This window comes from Zalophus californianus, chromosome 9 (assembly GCF_009762305.2).
Source record: "Zalophus californianus isolate mZalCal1 chromosome 9, mZalCal1.pri.v2, whole genome shotgun sequence".
NCBI classification, from domain to species: Eukaryota; Metazoa; Chordata; class Mammalia; order Carnivora; family Otariidae; genus Zalophus; species Zalophus californianus.
Genome location: NC_045603.1, coordinates 297,999 through 325,608, shown reverse-complemented (window position 1 = coordinate 325,608; position 27,610 = coordinate 297,999). Strand labels below are relative to the sequence as shown.

The window sequence follows — 27,610 nt, the reverse complement described above, 5'->3', positions numbered from 1 at the left end:
CTGGGCAAGAGGGGGGGCAGCCAGCAGGGCCTCCCGGGGCACTCAGAGCCAGGGGGTGGGTCTGCCCACTCAACAGCCGTGGTCCTGCACGGACCTCACCCTGTGGCCCCTGCTTCGGTGACTTCTGACCTCCCTCCCAGAGACGGCCTCATGGTTGCCCGGCCCCTGTGTGAAGTCAGGTGGGCCTAGGACCCCAGGTGTGGATTTCCCGGGCCTTGGGAACCTGTCTGATAGCTGTCCGTGTGGCCCAGAGAGAACCTGGGGGCTCTCCTCACGACTCACCTGACATCACCTGTGGGTCTTGCCTGTGTCCGCACCTGCTGCTCACCTCCCCCCGACAGGTGCCACCACCTGCTGGGCATCCGCCACACCCCACCTGGCTGGCTCAGGTGCAGGTGCAGGTGGGACTCACATTTGTGGGGGAAAGGAGAGGGGTAACCACAGTGGCACCTGTCACGCCCCAGACAGAGGTCAGGGCATGGAGAACGGTCAGGGCCTGAGGCAAGATCCCAGGGAAAGAGGAGGGGCAGGCATTTGGAGCACACGTCCCAGGACCCCCTGCCCCTCGGAGCCCACCCTCGTCAGCATCTCCCTCCCATCTAGTCTCCTCTGACCTGGGACCATCCTCCGGACAGTCCGGCCCCATCTGCTCTCTTCAGAGCACACCTGCAGAGGGCCACCTTCTGTCCAGGGGCTGCTTGGGGGTGCGGTGGAGCGGGGGGGGGTGCCAGCCCCGAGACCACCCCTGAGGGTGGCTGGGCACTAAGCAAGGGCCTGATGAAGCTGCACCCCCCCGCCCACCCAGCGGACGTGGGTCGCGGGGAGTGGCTGGCAGGGGATCTGGACGGGCCGAGGAGACACAGGCATGTGCGTGTTGTTAGTTCTCTCTTTATAGACTCTGGTTCTAGGAACAGGTTGCCTGTGGCCGGCCAGCTGGGACCACACGCTGACGGGGGCGGGGGCTCTATTTACAGGCCCACCGCGAGGGCTGTACCATGGCCGCCTCCCGGCCGGCGCTCACCCATAACTGCAGAATAAGTTACAGCTGGCCGGGTGGGCGGGGGGTGGGCGGGGTGGGAGCTCACAGGGGCTGTACACCTAAGTTTGGGGGGCGGGACCTCAATACTGTCGAGGGTGGGGGCTGTAAACATGGCCGGGGGGCCCTGCCCACCCCTAGTGGTCTCTAACGACGGGACGTGCAGCAGCCGGAGCAGAGCTGGGCTCAGGCGTCTGACAGGCAGCTCTGGATCTGGTCCACCCACTGCTGGGCCGAGGGCACGTCCTGGGCACAGAAGTTGTAAACGCGACGCGTCGTCTTCACCTGGGGACGGCCGGTCGCTGACTCCACGGTCCCACCCCACAGAGCCCCCTGCCCTGCCGTCCCCGGGCCCCGGCCACAGCTCACGTCAAAGAAGGCCTTCTCGTCCACGGTCTTGGGGGCACCCAAGGTGGGAGTGCCGGGGGCCACGGCCTCCACTTCTGCCAGGTCGATGACACCCTTGCATTCCGTGTCCACACGGTGGTCATAGTAGCGCAGCTGAGGAGGGGTCCGGGGGTGGGGCGGGCAGGAAGTCAGGGCAGCGCTCCCCCCCCCCCCCGCCGGCCCCGGCCCCAGTTCCTAACCCCACCCCCCAGCCCCCCGACCACTCACCTGGTGCTTGGTCTTGTCCAGCACGAACCAGCGGGCCTTCCAGGGCTTCATGAAGGCCCCCTTCTTGTACAGGGTGCCCTCGTATGACCTGCATGGACAGCAGGGCCAGGCCGGTCATCAGGGCCACCGCTCGCCCCCGAGCCGGCTGAGCCCCTGCCCTCCAACAGACCCAGGCTGGACTCGAAGGCTAGACTGGCCAGGGGGTCATGAAACAGCCCTGGGGCTGTTCTTAGGAAAGAAAGGAGAGTCCCCATCCCTCGCCCCTTGCCCCTCTCAGCACAGGACACGAGGGGGGCCTAGCACCAGGGTCTCAGGGTCTCAGGGTCTCTGGGAAGCAGCCGCGCAAGCAGGGCAGGTGCCCTCGGACGAGGAACACGCAGCAGGCGGGTCCGGGGAGGTGACCGTGGCAAGACGGCCCCTCTCCAGCCTGCCAGGCCCCAAGCTCACCTGGTGCCTTGCCTGCCCCCACGGGTACCCCACAGCTGCTGTCCCTCTACTCCTGGTTCTACGTCCCAAACCCCTTCCAGAAGAGCCCTCCTGCTTCTCACACTGTCAGCTTATGCCTGGGCCACCATCACGGCATCACGGCCTCCCTCACAAATCCTCCCACCTAAGAAATGGCCGGAAGTCCCCTGAACACCGGCCCCCAACCTGAGAACTCCGCCCCACCCCCAGTCCCCCAGCTCAGAGGATTCCACGGCAAAGTGGGAGGCATCCTCACACCTGTTCTCACTCTCGGCCGTCTGGAACTGGCTGTACAAGGTGCTGGTGCTGCGGCGGGCTGCCTGGCGGGAACTGGATGCCGTTGAGCCGCTGCTCTGGTCGCTGTCCAGGCTGAGGCTCAGAGTGGAGCCCACAGGCCCCTCCTGCAGGTACACACCTAGCGAGCGGCGGTGGTGGGGCACGCTGGACGCCAGCAGGGAGCTGGGGGTGCCCTGGGAGCAGGAGGGGGGCCTGTGTCAGGGCCGGTGGCCTCCACCCCTCTTGACCGCAAGCTCACCCTGGCCACCCACACCCACGCCCGCTCACACGTCCATCTGGCCGGCCCTCGAGGCGCTGCGCTGCCTTCACCCGATCCCAGGTGTCCTTCCAGCGCTCAGGGGGCCGCCCCAGCTCCGCCTCCAGCCGCTGTAGCTCCTGGGGGAGGATTGGAAAACAGATCATTCAGAAGAAAATACCCAGACCGAAACACGTGAAGACAGAATTACGGAAAACGGGAAGTTGAAGAGACGGAGAGGTCTGACCTGTGTTACGGGAGCACGGAAGTGGGTGAGGGTAGGGGATGGGCAAAAACAATTACCTGGAGAAAACAAAAGTTAGTTGTGCAAACTAACAAGGAGCACTGGGCAGAGGTGTGGCGCTCGGGGATGCTGACACGCATGGATGCACAGGGTGGCAGACGAGAGCTCTAGAGATGCAGAGGCCTCCTTGAGTCCTTGGCCAAAAGTAGCCTGCCATGGGCCAGGCAAGATGTCACCAGCCTGGCAGAGAGCAGCTACTGTGCTTAGCTAAATCCAAATTCTGGAGGTTACCCAATGCAGGAAGATGCAGGAATTCCAAACAGAGTGGAGGTACCTCGCTGAAGCCCTGGAGAGGCCATGTCAGAGTTGGGCTCCTCTAACCCTAGGATAAAGGCTTCTCTAGAAGTGCCCTAGCAAAGCCGAAGAATGACCCTTGAAAAGAGCAAGCTGACCCACACATTCTTTAACTGAGTGCAAGGATAAAATCAAAACTCCTTAAAGGAAGACAACACAATCCTGATCCTCAACAATGCAGAATCCACAATGTCGATTATTTAAAAAATTACTAGACCAGAAAAGCAGGAAAATGGGAGCCATACTTAGGGGAGATGTTAAAAGAAATAGATCCAAAAAAGAAATAGTTATTGGAATTGGCATATGAGAAATTCAGAACAGTTGTTATAAATATGTTTAAGATGTAAAGAAAAAGACATAATGGTCAAGCAGACAGGAAATGTCTACAGAACATGGAAACTACATTTAAAAAATGCAAATGGAAATTCTAGGGCTGAAAAACAATATCTAAAATGAAAAAATTCAGGGCGCCCGGGTGGCTCAGTTGGTTAAGCGTCTGCCTTCGGGTCAGGTCATGATCCTGGAGTCCCGGGATCGAGTCCCGCATCGGGCTCCCTGCTCCGCGGGAAGCCTGCTTCTCCCTCTCCCACTCCCCCTGCTTGTGTTCCCTCTCTCACTGTGTCTCTGTCAAATAAATAAAGTCTTAAAAAAAAAAGTTTAAAAAATTATGGCCTAAATTGCATTAAATTTAATGAAAACTATCATCCCATAAACCTAAGAAGCGGAGAAAGCTCTAAGCAGGAGGACCAACAACAAAAAACCCATGTAAGGGGCACCTGGCTGGCTCAGTTGGAAGAGTTTGCAACTCTTGATCTTGGGGGTCATGAGTTCAAGCCCTATGCTGGGTGTAGAGGTTACTTAAATAAACTTTAAAACCCCATGATGGTCAAATTGCTGAAACCAAAGATGAAGACAGAATCTTAAAGGTAGTGAGAGAAAGAAAGGGTGACATTACATGCAGTTTATAAAGATAAGGAAAAGCGCCAACTTTTAATCAGAAACAATGCAGGCATCTGGGTGGCTCAGTTGGTCGGGTGTCTGCCGTCAGCTCGGGTCATGGTCCCAGGGTCCCAGGATCAAGCCCTGCATCAGGCTCCCAGCTCAGTGGGAAGCCTGCCTCTCCCTCTGACCCTCTCCCCTCTTATGCTCTAATACATAATTAAAATCTTTAAAAAAAAAGAGAGAGAAAAACAATGCATGCCAGAAAACCATGCAATTGGTGATTAACATAACAATAAAAAATTAAAAAAAAAAAAAAAAAAAAAAAAAAGAAAACCATGCAATGACATCTTTAAACTGAGTGTAAAAAGTGGTCAACCTAGAATTCCATATCCAAAGAAAACACCCTTTATTTTTTTTAAACACTCTGACACACACAGAGAGAGCATGAGCAGGGGGAGCAGCAGAGGGAGGGGGAGAAACAGACTCCCCGCTGAGCAGGGAGCAAGACCCAGGGCTCAATCGCAGGACCCTGGGATCCTGACCTGAGCCAAAGGCAGACACTCTACTGACTGAGCCACCCAGGCGCCCAGAAAACACCCTTTAAAAAATAAAGGCACTGGGGCACCTGCGCTCAACGCAGTCTGTTGAGCATCTGACTCTTGGGTTTTGGCTCAGGTCATGACCTCAGGGTCGTGGGATGGAGCTCCATGTCGGATTCTGTGCTCAGTGCAGAGTTTGCTTCAGATTCTCTCTCCCCCTCTGCCCTTCCCCTGCTTGCACTCTCTCTAATAAATAAATCTTTAAAAAAATTAAAAATGAAGGCACGGGAAACCTGGCTAGAGAAGTCAGTGGAGTGTGCGACTCTTGATTTTGGGGTTGTGCGTCGAGCCCAGCGTTGGGCGTACAGATTAAATAAATAAAACTAAAAGGGCACAACAGGCCCAGCCAGAAGCCACTGTGTTTTCAGGGCCTTCTGGGGGGGGGAGGGGACTGGACACAAAGCCACAGCAAACCAGTACCACGGTTGCCACAGGTCCGTCTGCAGTTTCGTGACATCTCCCTTGGCCAGAAACGCACAAAGCTGTCTCCAAGATCAAAGCACTGAGCAAACAATGGCAAGGCAAAGCCCCCCGAAGTGGACGCCTGATTCCCTGGCGAGTACAGTCATGTGGGACCACCGTCCACGTTGCTGTGCGGTGTGGACAGCACGGAACCCGCCCCTGCGGGCAGAGTCACGCCACGGGAAGGGGGCGGCCGGTAACTGTCCCAGCTGGTGGAATCCTGAAGTGTTTCCAAACCAACTCCTCAGAGACGCCAAGTAAAAGCACTGCGCACCCGTGAAAACACAGCACGGTGGAAAAAATGAAGTATACCGGAAACCTTCAAAATAAGCAAGGGCACCACAAAGACGTTTTTGGGTGAACAAAAGCTGAGGGAATCTGTCACTGGCCGACCTGCATTACGAGAAGCACTGCAAGTTCTTCAGGCCGAAGAGAAATGGAGGGGTGAGGATCACTAGAAACAGCAAGTAGAGGAGGCTTCCTCCTCGTTTCCTAAAGTCTTCCACACAAAGCTGACTGTTTGAAACAGTACGAGCTGCGCGCTTCCGTCACGTGAGGTGAGCGGGCGGGCGCTGACACTGACCGCCGTCCCTGACAACCGCTGAAACGGACTCGAGGATGTGCAGCTCAAAAGGTAAATGCAGCAGAATGCCCAATTGTTAGGAGGAAAAACCGAAAAGGAAGAAAAGAGCAAATACTAAATACGACAAATAGTCAACAAACAGCAAGAGGCTAGACCTCAGGGGTGCCCAGCTAGCCCCGGGTGGCGCCTGCGACTCATCTCGGGGTCATGAGTTCAAACGCCACGGTGGGTGTGCAGACTGCTTAAAAAAAAAAAAAAAAAAAAGCTGGACCCCAGCCCAACCATGTCAATAACCAAGTGTAAAGGTACTAAAAATTCCAATGGAAGAAACCGTCAGATTGGGCCAAACCCACCACGTGCTGAGCGCGAGAACCCAGCTCAAACGCAGACGCAGACGAGTTGGGATGAGGCCAACGATGACGCTGTGAGGACGCCGAGCCGCACGGTTCACGTCAGACTCCAAGACAGTGAGAGTCACCAGAGACAAAGGGGGTCTCCTCCGCCCTCAACTTGTGGGTCACCCGTGTCCCCCCCAACCCCTGGGTAACGGGTGCCTTTAGGCCAGGCCCAGTGCTGCGCTGCTGACATACATTAACTCTGTTTACACCTCCCCACCTCCCCGAAGGGCCGGCGTCAGCACCCTCTGCCCCCAGAATGGAACAAGCTCCCAAGTGTGTAGATATCCCCCAAAAGCCAGACGGCCAGTGGCTGTGAGAGGAACGCAGATCCCCGGTGTTCCGGAGCCGAGGCCTGTGCGGGGCTCTCAGACGCTGCCCTGCCCCCCTCTAGGCCAGCTCTCTGCCCTGGCGGATCCTGACTCCTGGGGCTGAACACCAGTGTCCCCCGAGAACGGCAACTCCCAGCTTCCAGGCCCACAGGCCCACCTCCCTCTGACGGAGGCATGGGGCAGGCTGGACCCAGGGCCACCACGGGCCCGGGCATGGCTGACAGCCAGTGGCACCCGGGAAGCAGGCACGGCAGTCTGGGAGAGGGCAGGAACAGTCCCTGGGAAAACCCTGTCTTCCCTGAGGGCCAACCGTACACGTGCCCAGGACCAAGAAGCCACTTCCTGGGACCCAGGGGTGGTCCAGGCCAGCAGCCTCTGGTCATCACTGCCTGCCAACACGACCCAATGCGGGGCGGGGCCAGCCACCCCAGGCTGGCAGGCACTTCACTGGGTGGGAAGAGGGGCAGGGCCCCTGGACCGAAGCGCACACATGCGTATGCCCACGGCGCCTCGGGGCTCACCTCCAGCAGGCGTGAGATGGCATCCGGCTGGGCTCGGGGGCGGCTGTCGTAACAGGGCCACACCACCCGGCGCCTGCTCTGGGGCGCACCCCCGTCAGGCCGCTCTTCCTCTGGGGGCTCGGGGGGCCCCTGGGCCAGCTCCCAGTCGTAGGGGGGCCCCTCGGCCAGCGTCTCCTCGGTGTAGAAGTCCCACACCTTCAGGTTGGACACATTGCTGTAGGGCCGCAGGACCTGGGGGCGGGTGTGGTGTGAGGCGCTGGGCGGGAAGGCGCCCGCCGGCCCCAACCAGGCCCCGGCTCACCTCTGTGTCCTCAGGTGCGTACATGTAGTTGTAGAACACGGGTGTCCTCCTGCTCAGCCGGTCCATGTACTCCCACACGGACCTGCACGCCTGCGCGCCCCTGCGCTCCCCCTTCTCCTCGTACAGTAGCCCTGCAGGGGTAGTGCTAAGCCCCGGCCACCCTCCAGGCCCAGCCCCGGCCACCCCGCCCTGCCCTGAGGCCCAGCCCTGCCCCGTACCCAGCTCAATGCGCTCATAGTCCGAGTCGAGCAGAAAGGTCCGGAAGCGGCGGGATGCGTGGTGGTAGCCAAGGAACTTGAGGTAGAAGGGGCTGAACTCGAACTCCATGGGGAACTGCAGGTGGACCTGTGTGGGGTGACAGGTGAGGGGCCGGGAATCGGCAGGCACAGCCCCCGCCGTGGCCACCTGCTTACCTGGTGCACGCAGTCCAGGAACTGCAGGAAGACGGGCGTGAAGCCACTGCCCTGCCCAGCCAGCGTGTGGGCCCCGCGGTGGCTGAAGCGATGGCCGAAGGAGAGCCACTCCTTTTCCACCAGCAGACGAAAGCCCTCCAGCGTGCGGTAAAAGGGGTCGGACAGCAGCTGCACCAGAGACACCACCTGCCAGCACCACCCGTCAGTGCGGCGCCTGCAGGGCCCCGCCCGGGCCGTCCCTGTGGCCCACCACGCACCTGGGTGGTGATGTCCCAGCCGTCCTCCAGGCTCACCAGGACGGAGGAGCCTGAGTCAAGGAGCTCCACCACCAGCACCGACACCTGGAGCAGCTTGTGGATCTGCAGGGATGGGCAGCCCCTCAGCACCTCCCAGAGCCAGGGCCCTTGGACCCCAGCACCCATGCAGGCCCCCGAGGCCCACACCCCGTCCTTCAGATGTCCTGCCGCACCCCAACAGAGAGCAGGTGGCCCCAGCCTCCCTCCACCACCCAGTACTACCATCCAGGTGGGAAGCGTCTACCACCCCCTCCCGGGGCCCAGTGCCATCAGACAAGCAAACCAGGACCCCATCTGCCCTTGGCTCTAGGTAAGCAGGGACTCCCACGTCCCCCCGCCCCTGCCCGCCTTCTCTGGGCCACCCCCAACCGACTGCAGTGGAGGTAGGGCTAATAGACCTGGATCAGCCACTCTGAGTCCTCCAGTGAGCGCAGGAAGGAGACAGAGCTGGGCTCAAGGACGGGGCAGCCCGGGACACATGCCTTCAGCAGCTTTTTAAAGCTGGCCTTCACCTGCCGTGCCTCGAACACCTCAATGGGCACCAGCTCCCACTGCTGCAGGGGGTCTGGCCTCACACCCTGAAGAAGGCCAGCCACGGTGAGATGCGCCCAGGCCCTGGGCCCCCTCCCCGCTGCCCCCCCCGCCCCACCTGGCCCTGTGCCCCCCCCCAGTCACCTTGAGCTGGGCTTTGTCCCCAATGATGTAGAGGGCTGCACGCTGGGGCCGCAGGAAGCCTGGGTCAGGGGGGGCCCCGTTAGCCTGGGGCGGGCCCAGCATGTCTCTGCCTGCTAGCCGGGAGCCCACATCAGCGCCGAGCCCACCGCTGCGCCCACTGGCCCGGACACTGCCCAGTTTACCTGCACAAAGAAAACAGATGAGCGCCTGCCCAGGCCTGGGGCACCACTTAACCTGGTGCTGAGCTCCCCGGGCAAGGCGGGGGAGGCCGACAAGACCCTGGCTGGGCCTGCATCTGCGCTAGTGTCGGGGGGCTGGGGCGGGACTTGGGGTCTCAAGCTGTTAGTGCCCAGGGCTGTGGGCAGGGCTGGGTTGTGCTGGTTGTCACGCGGGGCTGTTAGTGCCAGATGTGGGGGGACGTTAGTGCCCACGACTGCTCAATCATACAGGGGTCGTCAGTACCAGCGGGGCGGGGGGCAGCCTGTGTGGCCAGTACGGTACCTCGGGGAGCGGTCCATCTGGAGGCCGAGGCCGCCATGGGGTTGGACAGCGTGGTGACCCTGGCTCTGGGGCTGGGCACTGGGGGCACAGCAGAGAAAAGGCTCAGGCCTGACCCCAGGCCCGAGGGTGTGCCCAGCATGGAGGGCCTGTGGTCCAAAGGGACTAGCTATAGGGCTGGGTTCCCACCAAGCCCCTCAGGAGCCCCACAAACAGCGGGGGGCAAAGCAAGGCCCTCTGAGCCTTCAGGGGCAGGCCAGGGAGCAGCGGGCCAGTGGCAGGTAGAAGAGAGGCAAGAACCCTGGGCTCTCCATCCAGCGCCTCCTCCACAGCCCATCCCCACACCCTCAGCCCCCACGGGCACTGCCCAGAGCTGCTCACAGCGCACACCAGCAGTGGGGGCCGTCAGGTACAGCCCAGAGAAGAGGAAGCCTGGAGCCTGGAGCTCCTGGCCGGGAACCATGGACAAGGGCAGGCCTGAGCCCCAAGGGCAGCACTGGCGGAGTAAGGCCACCTGCCTGAGAGGGCCAGGCCCCCGGCTTCCAGGCAGGGACGGCCAGGCCCGGAGGCCCAGGGAGCCCGGAGGCCCAGGGAGCCTGGGGGAGGAAGCTCCCCGGTGCCCTGGCCCAGCCGCCTCTGCAGAGGGCAGCAGGGCACTGTCCCTATCTGCCACAGCAGCGGCCGCAAATAAGCACGACACCAGCCTGCCACGCTGCCGGCAGGACGCACGATCACTCGCAGCAAGGACATGTGTGTCTCAATTAGAACCCACACACGGCGGAGCCCCCAGATGCCCCCGGGCAATGGGGGGGCTTGCTCTGAACTCGGGGGACACAGGGAGGCAGCACCAGGGGGTTCTGGGCACAGTCAAGGACGCCCGGGCCACAACAGGGAAAGATACAGGTGCTGGGGACCAAGAATCCTATGCGGAGGATGCCACCTGCAGGCGCTCCTCAGAGTCCCTCCACAACGGAGGAACCAGAAAACATACGTGACGACGGACGCGGGTGTTTGGAAGACCAAAAGCCCCTTGAACGAAGAACAAGAGGGGAATGGTGGATGCCAAGGCTGCCCCCCATAAGCGACCACAAGGGCACACTGGCCGCCCCTGTTCCAGGCCCCCTTGGCCCCAATGCCCATTGGGTGGTCAGGACAGACAGAAGCAGAGCGCCTGTATGTGAGCCCAGACCGACGGATTAAACAGGGACGGAGGCAGACAGTAGGGGAGGTGCTGTGCAGAGCGACACCAAGCAGGGGCAGAGGCGGGGTGTGGGGCCTCCTCAGACCTTGACGGAGAGGTGAAGGCCCTCGTGTGAGCTGGAGACGCCCCCGCTGCTCCAGGAAGGGGCGGCAGGGCCACTGTGAGGCCCCGTGGAGTGGGCAGAGCGGGAAGAATCAGGCAGCATGAGCACACTTCCACGAGGCTCCACCCACTGGTGGTGCCACCTGCCCCCAAAACCCAGGAGCTGGAGCAACGGCACAGAAAGACGCAGACGAGCACGAGAGGAGGGACGGGGGGAATGAGGAAGGCCCGACCAACGAGGGACCCTGGCGTGGTGTCTGCACCAACCAGCACCTAAGGTGTGTCTCACAGCCAAGTGACCCCGCGTGTGTCATGTACCGACTCTGAACCAGGTGGGGTACACATCGGTCACAGCACCCACACCTCCCAGGCGGACACCAGGCTGGGGTGGGGGGCAGGCCCAGGCCAGCAAAGGGAGCCTCACAGGTCAAGCCCAGACGGAGGCCCCTGGACACCAGGCCCCAAGCACAAACAACCAGTATGGGCTGGACAGCAGCCTGAGTCCTAGGTCCGAGGACGAACCCTTGAGGATCTATCAGCCAGACCAAGAGGGTGAGGCAGACGGGCCCAGGGCATCCGTGGGCATCCAGGCGGGGGGAGGGGGACATGGGGGTGATGGGGGCTTGGCGGGGAGACGGCACAGCTGGGCTGAGACAGGGCAAGGAGAGAGGGGTAGCAGAGGACAGGGGCATACGGAGGAGATCGGGTGGGGGGAAGAGGGAAGGTCAGGGTCAGGCAGGGGTGATGAGAGACCCGGGTGAGACAGGGGCAGGGACAGGGTCAGGGAGAAGCAAATGGGGTCAGTTGGGAGGTAAGCGCGACGCAGGAGAAGTGACTGACGTGGAGCAAGGACCCTGGAGGATGAGGCCGCCCCCGTTCTGATACTGCCTCCTCCCCTGACTTACAGAATATGACCCCCACGGTGTCCTCTCCCACCTGCAAGCCTCTCCGGGAGCCCAGAACAAAGACAGCTCACCTCCCCAGCAAGGTCCCCACCTGTCACCAGGAGGTCAGACCAGCCCTCCATAGCAGCCACGTACCCCTCGGACAGGAGCACACATGCTTGCATCCCCAAGCCCCTCTGCGGCCGCCCCACGCCAGTGCCCCGACGGTGAGGAGCAGGGCCCACTGATGGCCCCAACCTCCCAGGCCTGATGCCTTCTCTGCCACCTGCACCAGTGAGACCCCGCCACACCAGACAGAAGGCAGGGCCGGGATCCACGTGGGCGCAGTGGGGCCAGGGGGTGTTGAGAGTGCCCGTGGTGGGGGTGGGGACGGGGAGACATGTACAGACAAGCCTGAAGCAACCAGGACAGACGAACGATGCAGCCCAGCAGTCAGATGTCCTCGACAAAGTGGGGGGACAAGACAAAAGGGCAGCCACCACGACAGCCGGGGTGGTGGGAAGTGTGGGGCCGCACAGGACAAAGGAGGAATGGGGACCAGATGGGGGTTTCAAGGGTCAGCTGTGTGCAGGGACCTGGAGACAGGCCACGGGCAGGGAAGACAAGGAGGTCAGGGAGCTCGGCCCAGGCAGGAGACGGGACCGATCAGAGCGTGGCTTCAGGATACTTACGTGATTGATCCCACACCCCACCTGTTCCGCCCTCTCGCTGGCCTGCCTTCCACAAATGCCAGCACGGCCCCCCCGGAAGCCCCCCCACCTGCAAGCACCCCTCACCGTGGCTGCCCACGTGGGCGGAGGAAAAACCGCTGAGAGTGTTCCGTCCAGACGCATCCGCGTAGCGGGGCATGGAGTTGACCACCGCCTGCAGGTACTTCTCCTGCTCCAGGCTGCCAGAGTCAGCCTGGGACTGGCCTGCGGGAGGGGGAGGGGCTGGAGCCAGGCCCGGCGGTGGGGGGGGGGGGGGGGGCGCGCACAGGGCACAGGCACACGCGGGGACGGGCGGGGGTACCTGGGGAAGGCGCGTTCTGGGCCTTGAACAGGCCGACGACGCCCTTGCCATGCAGGCCGCCGGAGCGCAGCAGCACTGCCCTGGAGCGCCCGCTGCGCCAGCACACCACCGGGAAACGGTTCTGGCGGTAGCAGCGGGACACACGCTGCAGAGCGTTGTCCTGGACGCTCTGGGGGACGATCAGCAGGCCCGGGTAGCTGTGAGGAGTCAGACTTGTCTGGGTGAGGCCGCAGGGGACAGGGCACGCCCCCAGCGCCACAATCCACCCATGCCCCCAGCCTCTGCCACACTCCCTCCGCGCGCGCCACTGGACAGGAGCCAGGGCACGGCTTCTCGGCGGCCTGCTCACCTGCGGCAGATGGCGTACATGCGGTTGACCGGGGAGATTCGGAAGGGCTCAGACTTGGCGCGGCTCAGGCTACTGCTCAGTGTGCCCAGCCCCAGACGCTGGTAGTCCCGGCAGCAGGCCCGCTCCACCAGGCTGCTCATGGTCATGCGATCCGAGGGCTTCAGGGCCGAGGACGGGGTCAGTGTGCTGGGCTCCAGCTCCTCCAACACTGGGGCGGGCCAGGCACACGGGGCAAGTCACCCACAGAATGCCCAGGCCCCCTGCCTGCTTATGTGGTCTTCACTCAGACCACCTGGGGATTCCCGCGCCCCCACCCACCTGAAATCTCGTCCTCCTGGTCCTCAGGAGGTGGCTGGCCCCGGTGCTCCCAGCTGGGGGGGTTGTACTTCTTCCGAGTAACATACTGCCGCCCGAGGGTTTTCTTGGCATTCTTCACGATATTCCGGGACAGGGTCCTGGAAGCGGTATGGGCATAGGGTCAGCAGAGGCCAGCAGAATGGACGCGGGGACACACACACAGGGAGGGGTGGGAACCCAGGGCCCAGCTCCACACCTGAGGGAAGGGCCCTTGTCCTTGGTGGTGCGGGGTGGCCGGCCGGGTGTATGGGTGGAACCCAGGGTGAAGGCGAAGGTGCCCCTGATGTCTGGCGGGTACCGAAGCTTGTGGAGCTGCTTGCGGAAGAGCTCGGCGCTATCGGACCCCACCTCCTCGTCAAAGGCCATCTTCAGCAGCTGTGTCAGACAAGAGGCTCTCAGAGTCTGGGCGCCCTCGGCTCTGGCTCTGGCCACAGAGGCACGCAGGCCCCTGGCAAGAAGCTGGGGACCCCCTGGAGCCTGGCAGGGGCGTCCTCCTAAGGGACAGTGGACATGTGCAGGGGCCACTCGTCATGCTGTGTGTGGCCCAGTCCTTCACCAAGTTGTCACATTTGTGTGACTTTCAGTTGTGCGGGATACAACGCATGTTCCAGACACAGATGCCAAGATCAGGGTCCCCCCAAACAAGCACAAGACCCCTAAAGGCCAGCACGTCACACAGGCTGACAACACCAAGCTACAGCACAGCGGCTTGAGTGTGAACACAGACATCAGAGGCGCCACGGGTGAGGTCCAGCCTAACACCAGCTCGTGAGAACGAGACTGGGGGCTCAGAGCCTGTGGGCCTGTGAGAGCCACGACGCAGGGGCCCCGAAGCCCGCCAGCACACCCGTGCCCAGCACGTCCCCTGGCCAGACCTGGAATGTGCAGGAACGCAGCTGCAGCCCGTCCTGCAGGAGCTGGTCCACGGGGGTCTGCACGCTGATGCGCTTCTCCTTGGTCAGCGCAGCCACCGGGAAGGAACGCACCACCACCTGTTCCCCGACTTATCACAGGCCGGGCAGAGTCAGGGGGAGGGCAGGGGAGGGGGTCACAGAGTCTCGGGGTACCAGAGCTATGGAGGTCCCAGGCAGGTGGGAGGGGGGGCAGACAACAACCTGTCTTGCACAGAGACCCCGCGCCCCTGAGGAGGGAAAGTCCTATTCCCCCCGAGGACCCGGGTGGGGAAGGGAGGGTGGGGGCAGACGAAGAGTCCAAAGGCTCACCCAGGGGGTCGGTGGGCATCCCCGTGAAGATCACCCGGTACGTGGTAAGGAAGACGGCGCCCTCAGCCGGGAGCAGTGCGGGCCCCCCCCCGGTGCCCCCCGCGCCCCCCTCACGCCCATCTGGCAGCAGGTAGACACGCAGGCCGTCCAGCACACACTCCTCATCGGGTAGCAGGCGTGGCCGCAGCAGTTTTGGCTGCTCAGGGACAAGAATGGCACCTCAGGATACCGCCCAGGCCCTGGGGCCCGCAGCCCTGCCCGGCCCACGCTCACCTTTTGGATGGGGGGCAGCCTCTTGCTCTCACGGTGCACAGCCTCCAGAGTCTCGATGTGCATCTGGACGATGTCTGGGAGACAGCTGCTTTCATACCCTGGGCCCCCCATGCCTGCCCGGCTCAGGAGAGCGTTTCCACACCCAGACCCCCCATACCTGGCACCATGACATGCAGCCCCTTGAGGTGGTCGCTGGTGACCCCACTCTCTGTGCAGACCTTGTCCACAAAGCGGTTAATGAAGCGGACCACGGCCCCGGCCACATCGCAGGTCTCTGCATCCTCGAAGCCACTCTCCGTGTCATAGCTCTCTGCCACACTGCCCGCCATGCTAGGCCAGGGACGGGGCATGGTGGGCACAGGCCCAGCCACCCGAGCCCCACCCACCCTCCAAGGCCCACGAGGCCCCGGCCACACCTGCTGGTGACCAGGCTGTTGCTGGCGCTCTCTAGGTCGCCCAGCCCTGCGCGCTCCCGCAGGAGGCGGCTCTTGCTACTGTCCAGGGGCAGCAGCAGGTAGCTCATGCGGTTGGCGTAGTGGATGGCCTGGCTGAACACCGTGCTCTCCTCCTTCTGCACCAGCTCCTGCTGCTTCTCTCGGCTCAGGGTTGGCCACAGGCGCCGCTGCTCAGAGGCCACATCCAGGGCAGAGCGCTCGTCCTCCCGTGCAGACAGCTCCCCCACCTGCCACAGCGCTGAAGGTGAGCCAGGACGGGGCTGGGCTGGCCTGAGGCCCGAGGCCCGGGGGTCCCTGCACACCTGCACGTGGTCTCCGTCCTCAGCGGGCTCTAGGTAGAGGGCCCGGATGTGGGTCTGCACGTCCCCGTAGAACATGGCCTCCCAGAACTGCGGGGTGCTCCACACCACGTGCTCCTGCACGCAGCTGTACGCAAACTGGGTCACTCCCGGGCTCAGCTTCTGCAGAGGCCGGTGCGGGGGGTGGTCACCAGGTGCAGCAGGATGGGGCGAGGGAAGGGCACCGGGGCAACGCCAGAACTCACCCGGCAGAAGGCCGTGACCAGGGGCAGCAGAGCCGCTGCAATGCCATGCTCGTCCAGGGACGTGCAGTCCTGCAAGAGCCGTGAGCTGCCCGAAACGTGCCCACACGCCCACCCTGCCCTGACCAGCCCCGCCGCCAGAGCAGCATCTCCCGGCACTGTCCCTGTCTGCGCCGCTCCCAAAGGGCCGCCCAGAGGTTCAGGGCCTCCCCCTGCCACCCCCACCCCCAGACCAGAATCTCCCCAGCTGTCGGCACCGCCAGAACATGCATCCTCACGGGTAGACCGGGGAACCCCTGTCTGCCCCACCCTTGCATCCACACCAGGAGCAGGATGGGGGCCCCGCCTCACCTGCAGGCAGCAGTTCATCATGCGGACAACGAAGTCAAACTGCTGGTGGTCCAGGACTGCCCGGTTCTGCTGCACGTGCAGGTGCAGTTCTTGCGTGAGGCAGCGGCGCGCTGCGCGCCCCTTCAGGGCCCTCAGGACAGCTGGGAGCAGCTGTGGACAGGGGAACGTGAGGCTGGGGGCATTCAGCCATGCCCTGGAGGGAGGGGGAGGCACAAGGCACAGAGCCCAGGAGGGGAGGGCAGTGGCCCGCGGGAGGCCAGAGCCCAGGCTCTAAGCACAGAGGGGATCTGGAAGCCGTCCAGGTCAGGTGTGCCTAGACTCTGGGAGTTCACTGCCCCACAGAGACGGAGACGCTGCACACCCACAGCGGGGTGCAGCCCCTTGGCCCTGAGCCCCAGCACGCACCAGCTCCTATGTCTGCAGCCCCGCCACTGGCGAGGGCCTCAGTGTCCAAAAAGCATAAGCCTAACGCAGAGCTGGTGGCCGGCTGGGCATCGGGCAGGCCACATAAAGGGCCATGTGCTTGCTCTCTTATTGTTTTCCATCGTAAAATCACTGGGAGCCCTGAAGGCCCCTCCCAGGAGACCGTGCAGCCGTGAGGCAATCTGGCTGCTGTGAAACCCAGAGGAGCTCTTGAGCACCACAGACGGCAAGACCAACACACACACAACTGGGGTGGGCCTGCACTTCCGTCAGGAAGGATGCAGAAGAAACTCAGCAGCAGAAACCTGCAGGTTCTGATGTCTGAAAGATGAAGTAAAGCCCTCCTGCAAGCCACCCCCACAGGCTGTGCCCAGCTGCACTGAGGAAGGGGCTGGACACCTGGTATCACCTGCCCCTCGCGCCCCCAGCAGGTGAACGGACCCTGGGTTCAGCACCCTTCACAGCTGCTCCCTGCTGCCCTCACCTTCTTGGCCTCAAGCATCTTCCCCTCGAACACGTAGGAGATACAGTTTCGAACCACCTCCAGCCGGCGTGCGCTGTTGCCATGGAGCCCGCCACTCCGCTCCAAGATGGCAGCTGGGGAAAAGAAAATGCACTCATCTCTGACCTCGTGCCCACCCTGAGCCGAGCTCCCTGGCCCCCTCCCCATTACGCACTCATGCGGGGCCCCGAGGGCACGGTGGTCCTCCTCTCAGCCTTCACGGCCGGCGGTGCGCCCTGCATCTTGGCTGTGGCCTGGTCCACGATCCACTGCACCATGCCGTCGTCCAGCCGGGGGAAGGGGCGGGGCACTCGCCGCAGGTGACTGGCCTCCCCCGGCCTCTGCACCTTGTGCATAGCCACAGCGGGGTATGGGTTCTCCTGGGTGGGGCACATATACGTGTGGGCAAGCTCCCTGATGCCAGGTGGCACGATGACCGAGCCAGGCTGGTCCACCCCCTTGTGTCACCCGCCGTACATTCTTGTAAAGCTGCTCTGCCAGTTCTTTGACATGACGCAGGACGCGCTGGGGGTGGTTCTCATCTGCCCGCATCCGTGCTACCTCATGGGCCACCAGCTGGGGGAGGAGGCAGGGTCAGACAGGCTGGGCGAGGCGGGGAGTGGTGGCAGGGGCTCCTCCCAACTGGGGTGGGGGCGCACCTCATCGAACAGGTCCGTAGCACGGTAAGGGACCCCACGCTCTGACACGAAGCCTGCAAAGGCCATGCCCTCCAGCACCTTCATCAGGAAATCATCCTCCACCAGCCCACGCTGGCCCAGGAAGGCTGCCTGGGGGCACACAAGGGGGTCAGCCCCTCAGCATTGACTTCCTGCCTGCTTCCACCCTTAGCCCCACCTGCAGCCCACCTTATGAAAGCGGATGACAGGCTCTGGATGGATGCGGACCATGTGCAGACACCAACGATAACCCTGTAGGAGCTGAGCAAAGAGCCGCAGAAAGACAGCACGCAGCTCCTTGTCCTGAGGTACAGGTGAGTGCAGGTGAGGACGAAGCCACAGGCCTGCCCTAGCCCCTGCACGTGGCAGCCCTCCCCCTACCCCAGGCTCCACCCCGACGCACCCACACACACCTATCCACGCCCTGCCAGGCCTCCCAGGCGCCTCTGCCCCGTCCTGCACCTCCAACCTTCTTTCACACAAAGCCACAGCAATTCCTCTGAGGCTCAGCGCTGACAGTCACTCCTGCACAGGCCCCTTAAAGACTCACCCCCCACGCGGCCCCTGCAACTGGCCCAGAGGGGTGGCTGCACAGTGTGACTGGCGCCGCCTGCTGGCCACTGGTGGCAGCAGACCTAAGGAGAGGGTGCAGGGTCGGCGCAGGCCCTGCGCTGGGACCGCAGTGACCCCCACCTGCATCTTCAGGGAGGAAGCGTTCGTTGACGGTGGTGGGAAGGCAAGATCCGCTAACTCCAGCTCTGGATCCAGGACCTGCAGAAGCAGAGGGGAGCAGGGATGGCCGCACACCCAGGGTCCGGGGCTCCCCTTGCTGCCAGGTGACCCCATCTCAGCTGCCCTGAAGCCCCTGGCCCCGCCTCACCATGCTCAGCACACTATGCGTTTGACTCTGCAGCGGCTCCGGCAGGGGGGGAATGTGCACACACTCAGGGACCGTCACCGTCCCTCCGTCGAGATCAGCAATGATCACGTCCAGCTATGGATCAAAGGGAGCAAGCGGTCAGAGAGCCGCCGGCCAGTCGGCATGGCCCGGAGCAGGGAGGCAGGCACAGGCCACAGCCCTCACCAGCTCTTGGGTCTCTGCCTGGAAGGCCGCGTTGACACCGATGATGAAGGGCGTGGGGGTGCTGAGGACCTCCAAGAGCTGCGCCGGCAGGATGGGCACGTAGGTGAAGCTGCAACGGGCGAGGGCTCAGTGCGGGGGGCCGAGGGCGGGGTGGGAGGAGGGGCTGGGTGGCAGCAGGGGCACCTGTATCGGAGAGGAAACAGCAACGCCAGGAGGCCCCGGCAGGCGTCTGAGAGCCGCTGGTAGCTCCGGGACAGGAAGAGCACCTTGTGCTCTGTGAGCGCAGCGCAGAACAAAGACAGCACGTTGGTGATGCCTGCAGGGAAAAGCACAGGATTGGAGGGCCAGCTGAGCAGGAACCCCACCTGTGACCCGGCCCCAGGAGGGGAGAGGGCGGCATGTGCAGCTGGGGCGGCCGGGCTCACCCAACTGGCGGAACAGCAGGGCGACACTGCAGCGGCTGATGGGCAGCGAGTCGGCGAGTGGGGTCTGGATGACCTGCCGGTCACCGGCCCCCAAAGAGATGGTTCTCTGTGGAAAGAGAGGGGCCGGTGTTCAGCTGCCCCGACCAGACCCGTGTCTGCCCAGAGCTCCAGGAGCGGAGGCGAGACCGGCCACAACAGGTCTCCCACAGGAGGGAAAGGCCACGGCGGCCTGCCGGCCTGAGCACTGCTGCCAAGAAAACTCAGGGCCTCTGACCTGGGGCAAGGTGGGGCCTGGGTGGGCGGAAGAAACAAAGAATCCGTACCACTCCATCCTCAACAGAGTCCAGCTGCACAGGACAGGCAGAGAAACACAGTTAGACGCACCTACACGCAGGGGCACTGACCAGAGAGCAGACAGACACACTGACACCAACATCCAGAGCCAGGCACACAAACTGAAGGGTGCCAGGTAGGGAGCCAGGCAAGACATGGGACACACAGGTGAGCAGGCAGGGCCAAGAAGGGAACACAGGTGATGGCAGCACCAAGACGCAGGAGAGTGTCCAAGGTCTGGGCCATGCTGAGCCCAGCTGGACGCAGAGCACCCACAGGCCACACCCTCATGGTCTGGGACACCAGGAGGGCCGTGGCTGTGGGCGGACAGCAGCTGCCCCCAGGACCCACCTGTGAGCCCCCAGCCAGGGGGATGATGCACGTGAGCAGGTTTCCGATCACATTCTCCAGGCCCACGTTCAGGCCCTCCACATGGATGGTGTAAATGAGGCCCAGGCTGTTCTGCAAGGACCACAGACTGGGGAATGGTGGCGCCACTGGCAGGGGCACCCCATATCCTGCCTTGAACCCTGGCTGCCCGCCTCACCCTGAACACCTCTGCATGGTCCAGTCGAGATACCAGCACCAGTGTCTTTGGTGCGAACAGCTGGCCAGGTGGGCCAGGGGTCGCAGGTGACAGTTGCGCTGGGCCACCCTCGTCCGCCTCCTCCTCCCGCTCAGGGGCGTCCTCGGCGCACACCACTTCCTGTGGACAGAAGCCCCGTCTGCCTCGCTCTCAGGCATGTCCCACAGGCCCAGGGGGAGGACACAGGTGACTCAGATGGGAGCAGCCCTCTGGGAACTCGGGCCTCCGTGGGGCTGAGGCACCAGGACTTGCCACAGACAGGGAGACACACCCATGGACAGAGGCAGAGGGAGTCGGCCGTAGCCAGAACCCCATGCAGGCTGTACCCCAGAGCCCCCAAGATGACCTGTGTGGGCTCTGCTGGCTCCCAGAAGGTCAAGCAGGCGCAGTAGTGCCGCTCAGAGTTGATGTCGGTGAGGACGGCAACGAAGAAGGTTGGTGGGTTCCTCTCAGGACACAGCTGCCACCCGCTGGGCTGGCAAAACTGCAGGGAAGGGGGGTGAGGGGTCAGCAGTTAGCTCCGTCTCCCTGCCCTCAGAAGTCTGCATCCATGGACACCAGGTTCCAGCGTAGCAGGGCAGCACCTCACTCTGCGACCCTCGGTGCATTTCACCTCCTAGACCTCAACCTTCCCCCACAAAAGGAAGTCACAGCTTCTGGTCTCACTGTGGCCAGAGAACTCTGTGATGCAGGACATGGTATCCACCATCACAAGGGACAGACAACATGACGTGCTGTGGGCACCAAGTACCCTGCCAGCCAAGCCCATGACCCCCACCCTCTGCAGCAGTTCAGCTATCTTCTTATGCCCATCGGGGGCTGGGCACTGCAGAGGCTCCTCACAGTCCTGGGGAAACCAGTGCCAGCCTGCCCCCACCCCCACCTCAGCACCCCCCCACTCACCAGCTCGATGCCCTGGGGGAACGGGTTGTCCTCCCAGTCCTTCTCTGGGAAGCGTTGCAGGATATGGCCCTGGCCTTCCCCACTCCCTGAGAACAGAAGCACATAGTCAGGGCATCTCCCACCACCCACACGCCCCACCCAGGCAGGAGCCTCAAGGGTCTCAGATGGAAACCTCCTACCCAGCCTGGCCTTTGTGTAGCATCAGACCAGCCTCAGCTCCCAGACCTATCATTTCCCTAAAAATAGTCTCATGAGGGGTGGCCACTAGGCAGCCACGGACCCCAGGGACACCAGAGGGCACAGAGAGCCCTGGTATGGGACAGGGAGTCCTGAAAGCCTCTGGCTAGGCCAGGCACCAAAAGCATGGAAGCCCCAGTTTGGTGCCACTCCCATGCCCCTCCCCAACATGCCAACACCCCTAGGCAGAACCCACCTCCAGCCTGTTGCACACCAGCAAGCCAGCCCTCCATCAAGGGGAGAGCAGCTCTGGACTGTTCCACAGCCGACCACCAGCTTCGGCACTTAGCCTCCACCAGGCAGTGAGCACCATGAGGACGGGGGCACCCCACTCCCTGGTTCACCTCACCTGCCAGCTCTGAGCCCACTCAAGGGGCAGAGGTCTCACACCTGTTATCTGTGCCAGGGGAGAGAACAACCCAGGCCCAAACTGCTGCCTGTACCACTGCCTCAGAGACAGGCCCAGCACAGGGCCCAGAGAGGTGGTAGCTGTCAGGAAGGACAGAGACCGGGTCTCAGGACACCCAATGAAGGAGCACCCTCCCGAGCGCTGGGGATCCAGCCACATTCAGGGGCACTGAAGGCCTGTCCTCTGCCTGCGCACAGCACTGTGCACAGCCACACAGACTGGGGGCGCTGAGCGCAGCCCTAGGTCCCCTGAGCCAGGGAGGAGGGATGGGGGCAGGAGGCCCAGGGTTGCTTCCCCCACTCTATGCCTAGGGCACTATTCCCAGCTCCGGTCCACATGGGTGGAGGCAGGGGCCCTTGCGTCTTGCTCACCCACTCCAGAGCCAAAATAGGAGGCATGATGAGGGCCCTGTTAGGGGACCACTCACCTCACAAGACCAGCAGAGAACGGACACAGGTCTCTGTTCTACCTCCAGCTCCCACCCAGCATGGCAGCAGGGTAAAGCAGCTAAGACAGAAACCTCCCTACCTTCACCTCCCACACATGACAGGCAGGTCCCCGGGCACAGATGTCCCCACCCTATGCTCGAACCAGCTTCAACACCACTGCCCACACTGGTAGAAGAGTAGGAACGAATAGGTAAGGAGTAAGCATTGGGCATGAAGCCTCTCTAAGGGCCTGCCCCAAGGCCCAGAAAGCCAAGGGGCACAGCCTCTGAGGACCTGCTGGATACAGCTCCCCCACCCCGTCCAGCTAGCCTGGTCCATCCTAAATGTGCACAGGAGCCTCGGACAGAGCCAGGGGCCTGGGCACTGGTGAGGAGACCCCAGCCACTCGACAGCAAAGGAGCTGAGCTACAATCTCAGGAGACCACCCACCCTCCAGGATAATGGAGGCAATGCCAAGGAGGTCGGCAGCGGCGGGCAGGTTGCTGCCGGTGGGGCGAGGAGGGGCCATGACTCTGACTCACAAAACCTCAGTTTCCTGTTCCCCTCCCCCTCCCACCACTGAGACTCTGAAAAGACAGACCAGATGAGACAGGGAACAGGAACAAGTGTCTGTTGGTACCGTACCTACCTACACGTGAGCGTGCAGACACGCACATGGTCCACTAAGACAAAGCCCCTTGGGTCCCCCCAGGCCCACTCCCCAGGGCCACCCTCAACAGGCCCAGGCCAGCTCACCCTGAACCATGGCTTCCCTCCCCACCCACTCCCCCAAGGGCTGATTTGTGCGCAGCCCCAAACCACCATCTGGGCCTGGGCCTGGCTGGCACCCAGGGCTCACCCAGTTCTTGCCACGAGGCAGCGGGCGGAGGAAGGAAGAAGGGGGTGTATGCAGACGGGGACAGCAGCCTCTGCCCCACAGGCTCCCTCCCAAGGCCAGACAGCCTTCGGAGGGCTGCTCTCAGCAACCTCTCCGCACAGGGAAGCAGACAACGTAACTGGCCATTGTTCACGACCCACCCTCCCCACTCCACTTAGCCTGTGAAACATCAACTCCCACTTGCAGGGTTCCGCCCTCTGAAGAACCAACTGGAGGCTTTCTTTCAACTGCCCCCACGGCTTTGCCAGTAGGCATCCCCCCCCACAACCCCCAGCTCCTTCTCTGGGCCATGATGGTCCCAAACTTGGCCTTTAGGTCTCAGCCCAAAGACTGCCCCCTCCTCCAGGCAGCTCTCTGCACCCTGCCTGAGCCTGGGGCAGCAGGACCCCCAGGCCCTCCCTCCCTCCACTATACTCCTCTGTGATTCCTGGTGCACCTGTTGGCTGGCTGGGCCAGATGGGAGCTCCATAAGCAAGAACTATGTCTTGCTTATGAGCAACTATGTCTTGCTCCATAAGCAAGAAACTATGTCTCTGTATCCATCGCCGCACCTGTGCCTGGCACAGACCGCAGCCTAATTAGGGCTTGCCGAATGCATACAGCCAGCGACACAACCATCCTCCCACACCCAGGCCCACTCACACCCCACAAGCGAACAGGTTCCTTAATCAGAAGTGCAGGGCAGCTTTTGGAGCCCCAGGGTGCTCCAGGACAGGCAAGCCCTCCCTGGAAGGGCACACCACAGAGAGGCCCGGACTCCTCATCTTTTTTTGCAACCCCCTCTGAAACCTGGCCCACACCTCAGCTCTGTGCTAGCAGGGGCCAGGCTGCAACCTGGCTGCTGGCCTGCATCCTGGGGGAGGTGAGGGCTCTGCCATGTCTCCCAGTGTCCCCCACCCACTTGAGCTCTTGTGGCCATGGAGGCGACCTGCAGCAGCTCAGCTCCCTACCCCACCAGAGCCTCCCCCACCTCGGAGGAGGAAGGGCACCCTGTCACCCCACAGTGGTAGAACTAATCTAACCAGCACCATCATGTGTCCCAGGGTGGGACTCTTTGGGAGGTCTCAGGAGGAAGGGCACCAAAGTCCCCTGAGACACATAGGCGGACAAGCACTTCCTCTTGCAACCATGTCCCCACAGCCAGCCCTGTGTGGGCTGTAGGCCTGAACACAGGGCGAGAGAACACAGAGCACGCGTTCTGTCATCTGCTGGCAGTGGCCGTCACCAGTGCCAGGCTCCGACGCCTGGAGGGCCAGCCCAGGCCAGCATGCACTGTGAGCAGAGGCAAGGGAGGATGGCAGCCTCCTCTGCCTGCCCCTCCCGTTCCTCCACACACCCCAGCGCAGATGCCCTGGGACAGGCTCAGCCATAGGAAGAGAGTGAAGGAAGGACGGGACCTTCCTGCTGCTCCACCCACCCAACCTCAACACCCAGGGTGTCCCAGCCAGCCACAGCAACAGGATGTGTGCAGAGGGACTGCCACCTCTCCAGTGGTCCCCCCAACCTTCCCCCAGGCAGACCAGACCGGCTCCCAGGGTGGGGGCTGGAAGCCAGCTGAGGCCGCTCCAAACAGCCCCAACCTGCTCCGGAGGGCAGGAACATGGGTGGGGAGAGGAGACGGGGCCCAGGAATGTGGCCCGCTCAGCACAGTCGGATCTGAGAAAGGCCAGGCCATGGGACAGGTCTTCTTCTCAAATGCTAGGGGTGGGGCTGGGCATTGGGAACGGGGTGCACCAGGAGGGGTCCTCCTCCCTGGTGGGCATGCACCCAGCTGCCTGGTCAGGTCAAGTGTGTCTCCTGCTTCCAAAGACACACCCTGGCACTGGCCATGCTGTGTTCAATCAGCTGACCACTGGCAGGGCCCTCCCAGCCCAGAAGCCAGGCAGGTGTGATCTGACTGGCCCCCACAGCATCCCCAGAGCTGGGCCCGGGGTGCAGAAGGTGCTAAACCCATGTCCTGAGTGAAGGAGCTCCTCCCACTCACCAGGGGAGGGGTCTGCACTCTCAAAGTCGGGGTCCCATTCAGCCCCCTCCCCATGCTCCTGCCTGGAGAGGTCTGCCAGACGGTAACCATAAAACCAGATGCTCCCTCAGGCAGGGCTCCTGTACCCAGACCCTGCATCCACCAGCCCCAGACAGGATGTCCAGATCCAGGCCAAGGACAAGATATTCCCCTCCCCTCCCCCCTCCCCCGAGCCCAGGAGACCCTGCAGCCCTGTCCTGACGTCCTAGGCCCGCCGGCACACGAGGTCCTCCACCTCCAGCAGAACTGCCCCCTGTGTCAGTGCCTATGGGTATCCACACACCTGCTGCTCATCATTAATAAGACATCCATTACTTCCTGGAGCCTCCCCTGTGAACAGCTTCACATTTGTGTCCACCTCATGCTCATGGCAGCCTGGGAGGTCTGTGTGACTCATTCCAACTCCAGATGAAAAAGCTGAGGAGCAGAGAGCTGAAAGACCAGCCCAAGGTCAAGAGCTATCAAGTGCCAAAAGCAGGTACCACTGACTCCCCCATGTAGTGCTCCTCTGCTTCAGGCTTCCCCCCTCCACTGGGCTCTGATCTCAGCACTATGGCCAGGGTCCTAGACTGTGGGCTTATTTCTCACAGGGATGGATGAGTCCTGCCAACAGAGGCCCTGAAGCTGGGTGGCCAGCCAGCAACTGACCAGCTCCAGCCCTGGAAGGCAGTGGTGAGGGGCTCCATGGCCCGCACCCCTACTGCAGTGGACACTCAGGGTAAGCAGGGATTATGGACTCCAGCCTTCTCTCCCGTCTTTATCAGAGGCCACAAATGCCAGGGGTGCCCACCCCCTGAGTGTCACAGCCAGCTTGCCATGGAGCCCACTCATACCACCTCCCACCTCCCTAATTCACCCTCAACTCACCACCCCTCTTGCTACCACCTGGCCTCTGCCTGTGGTCTCTGCCTCCCCAGACCCTTCCCACACCACCCTCAGCATTGTCAGCCTCCAAGCCCACTCTGTTCATGCAGCTCCAGCCCAGGGCCCCTCATGCTAGGGCAGCCCCTCAACCAACCTTGTTCCCCTGGATCCCATGCCTCCCTCTGTTCCAGGTGGTATGGCCTCCTCACTGCCCCCCCCCCCACCACGTGCACCTTGGAACAGTTCTCCCTCTGTGGGCCCGTACAACACTGACAGTGAGCCTGCCACCTGCAGACTGGGACACAAAGATGACTGGTTCTTGCTGCAAAACCTCCCTCTCTGGAGGAAGACACGCTCATCACTGAGGGTGTCAGGGGATGGACCCTTGGACAGAGAGGAGGAGCGAGAGCTACGAGGGCACTGAGGAGGGTCTGGAGTGTGCAGGGTCCAGCAGGTAGAGTCTCAGCAAGAAAGGCAAGGAGGAGAGAAAGTCTGGGTTCCAGGTGATGACAGTGGCAACTGGGCTGACAAGCAGCAGCACAGATTGGGGGCTCAACCCCACCTTCAGTCTCAAGGTTAAGCCCCAGCCTGACCACAGAGGCCTCCCCCAAGGACATGTACTGCCCCCCTGCAGTTGGGATTTGAGCCCACAGCTTGGTGGTGGGTTAGCCTCTGTGGGGGCTCAGACCAGGCAATCAACCTCTCTGCCCGACTCCACTCTATGTATGAGGGAGAGGGCAAGGAAACCTTGGTGGGCTGCTGGGAGGAAGAAACGAGATCACACAAAGGGCTGTGCAGGGCCTGGCACATGGAGAGCACTCCCCAACCCACTGTCTCCATGACTGTTGCTGATGTCATTGTCAGGCTCTGTTTTCTGCTACCCCTGGGCTGAAGGGCTCTCAGACACAGGCGCTGCCCCTAGACATGGACCTCCTGGACATCGGCACCAGTCACCACAATGATCCCCCACCCAGGGCTTGGCTTGCAGGCATGAGGACCGCAGGCCCTCTGCCAGGAATGCTCTTCTCTCTCTCCACCTCACATTTCCTCCTGAAGTGGTCCTTAAATCCCACCCCTTTCTGCATCCCACCTGGACCTGAGACATCTCACACGGGCAGGGCGGAGGCTCCAGACCAGAGGCACTGGGGGGGCAAAGGAGGGGCTTGCAAGCGAAGTATCCGTGCCCCTTGAGGCAGAGCCACCCGGCAGTCGGCCAAGGCAGAGAGGGCCCATCCCACCCAAGTGGGAGCCGGGAGGCCGAACCTTCTCGGGGCCCTCCCACCTCCCAGGCCCACGCCAAAGCTCTGCCTGACCCGGTTGTGCCCTGAGTGTGGTGGGCAGGTTCGGCTCGCCGTGTCGGACGGCCCTGCTGTCCTCAGAGAGGCCGCCCCTCCCCGACCCCCGACCCCAGCCCGGCAGGTGCCCCGGACGACCCTCGTGCTGGCCCGGCGGCCGCGGCCCGCCCGCCTCACATGTCCCTGCGACTGCCCCGGAGCGCCTGTCCTGCCGCCCCGGCTGACCCTTCCCGGTCTCCGGGCTCCGGCCCTCCGCCCTCAGCCCTCGGCCGCGGGCCCGGCACTCACCGCGCGGGTGCGGCCCGAACGCCACCAGCACGAAGTAGTCCGCGAGCCGCGCCATGGCGAGGTGCGCGGGCGGGCTCCGCGGCTCGGGGACGCGAGGGCGGCGCGCTCATGGCCCGGCCCCGGCCCTGGCCCGTGCTCCCCGGACACCCCGGGCCCGCTCCGCGGCGGCAGCCAGGGCTCCCGCCGCCATCTTCCCAGCCAGCC

The 27,610-nt window shown here is 62.7% G+C and overlaps 1 protein-coding gene across 7 annotated transcripts; it reads right to left on the bottom strand.

The window, feature by feature from the left end:
- Positions 1-24: 24 nt before the first annotated feature.
- On the bottom strand, positions 25-27,610 carry SBF1 (SET binding factor 1). Of its 7 annotated transcripts, none has more exons than XM_027595613.2 (41): positions 27,407-27,610; positions 20,965-21,050; positions 20,408-20,545; positions 20,023-20,181; positions 19,827-19,937; positions 19,143-19,248; positions 18,901-19,033; positions 18,718-18,826; positions 18,514-18,627; positions 18,327-18,404; positions 17,823-17,936; positions 17,616-17,744; positions 17,434-17,532; positions 17,132-17,336; positions 16,939-17,051; positions 16,032-16,181; positions 15,684-15,752; positions 15,442-15,600; positions 15,101-15,366; positions 14,842-15,014; positions 14,685-14,758; positions 14,412-14,607; positions 14,064-14,191; positions 13,385-13,563; positions 13,150-13,286; positions 12,832-13,039; positions 12,483-12,679; positions 12,248-12,385; positions 9,267-9,344; positions 8,766-8,947; positions 8,489-8,668; positions 8,052-8,153; positions 7,795-7,980; positions 7,600-7,726; positions 7,382-7,512; positions 7,081-7,311; positions 2,681-2,788; positions 2,375-2,586; positions 1,652-1,739; positions 1,406-1,537; positions 25-1,321 (listed from the first exon to the last, which is right to left on the bottom strand). In XM_027595613.2, the coding sequence occupies exons 1-41, from the start codon at positions 27,459-27,461 to the stop codon at positions 1,223-1,225; spliced, it is 5,679 nt and encodes a 1,892-aa protein (XP_027451414.1). In that variant the 5' UTR covers positions 27,462-27,610; the 3' UTR covers positions 25-1,222. The 7 variants fall into 7 exon arrangements, 6 of the variants coding, with proteins under 6 accessions (XP_027451414.1, XP_027451416.1, XP_027451419.1 ...); XM_027595615.2 differs by having other exon boundaries at positions 25-1,282; XM_027595618.2 differs by having other exon boundaries at positions 8,573-8,668.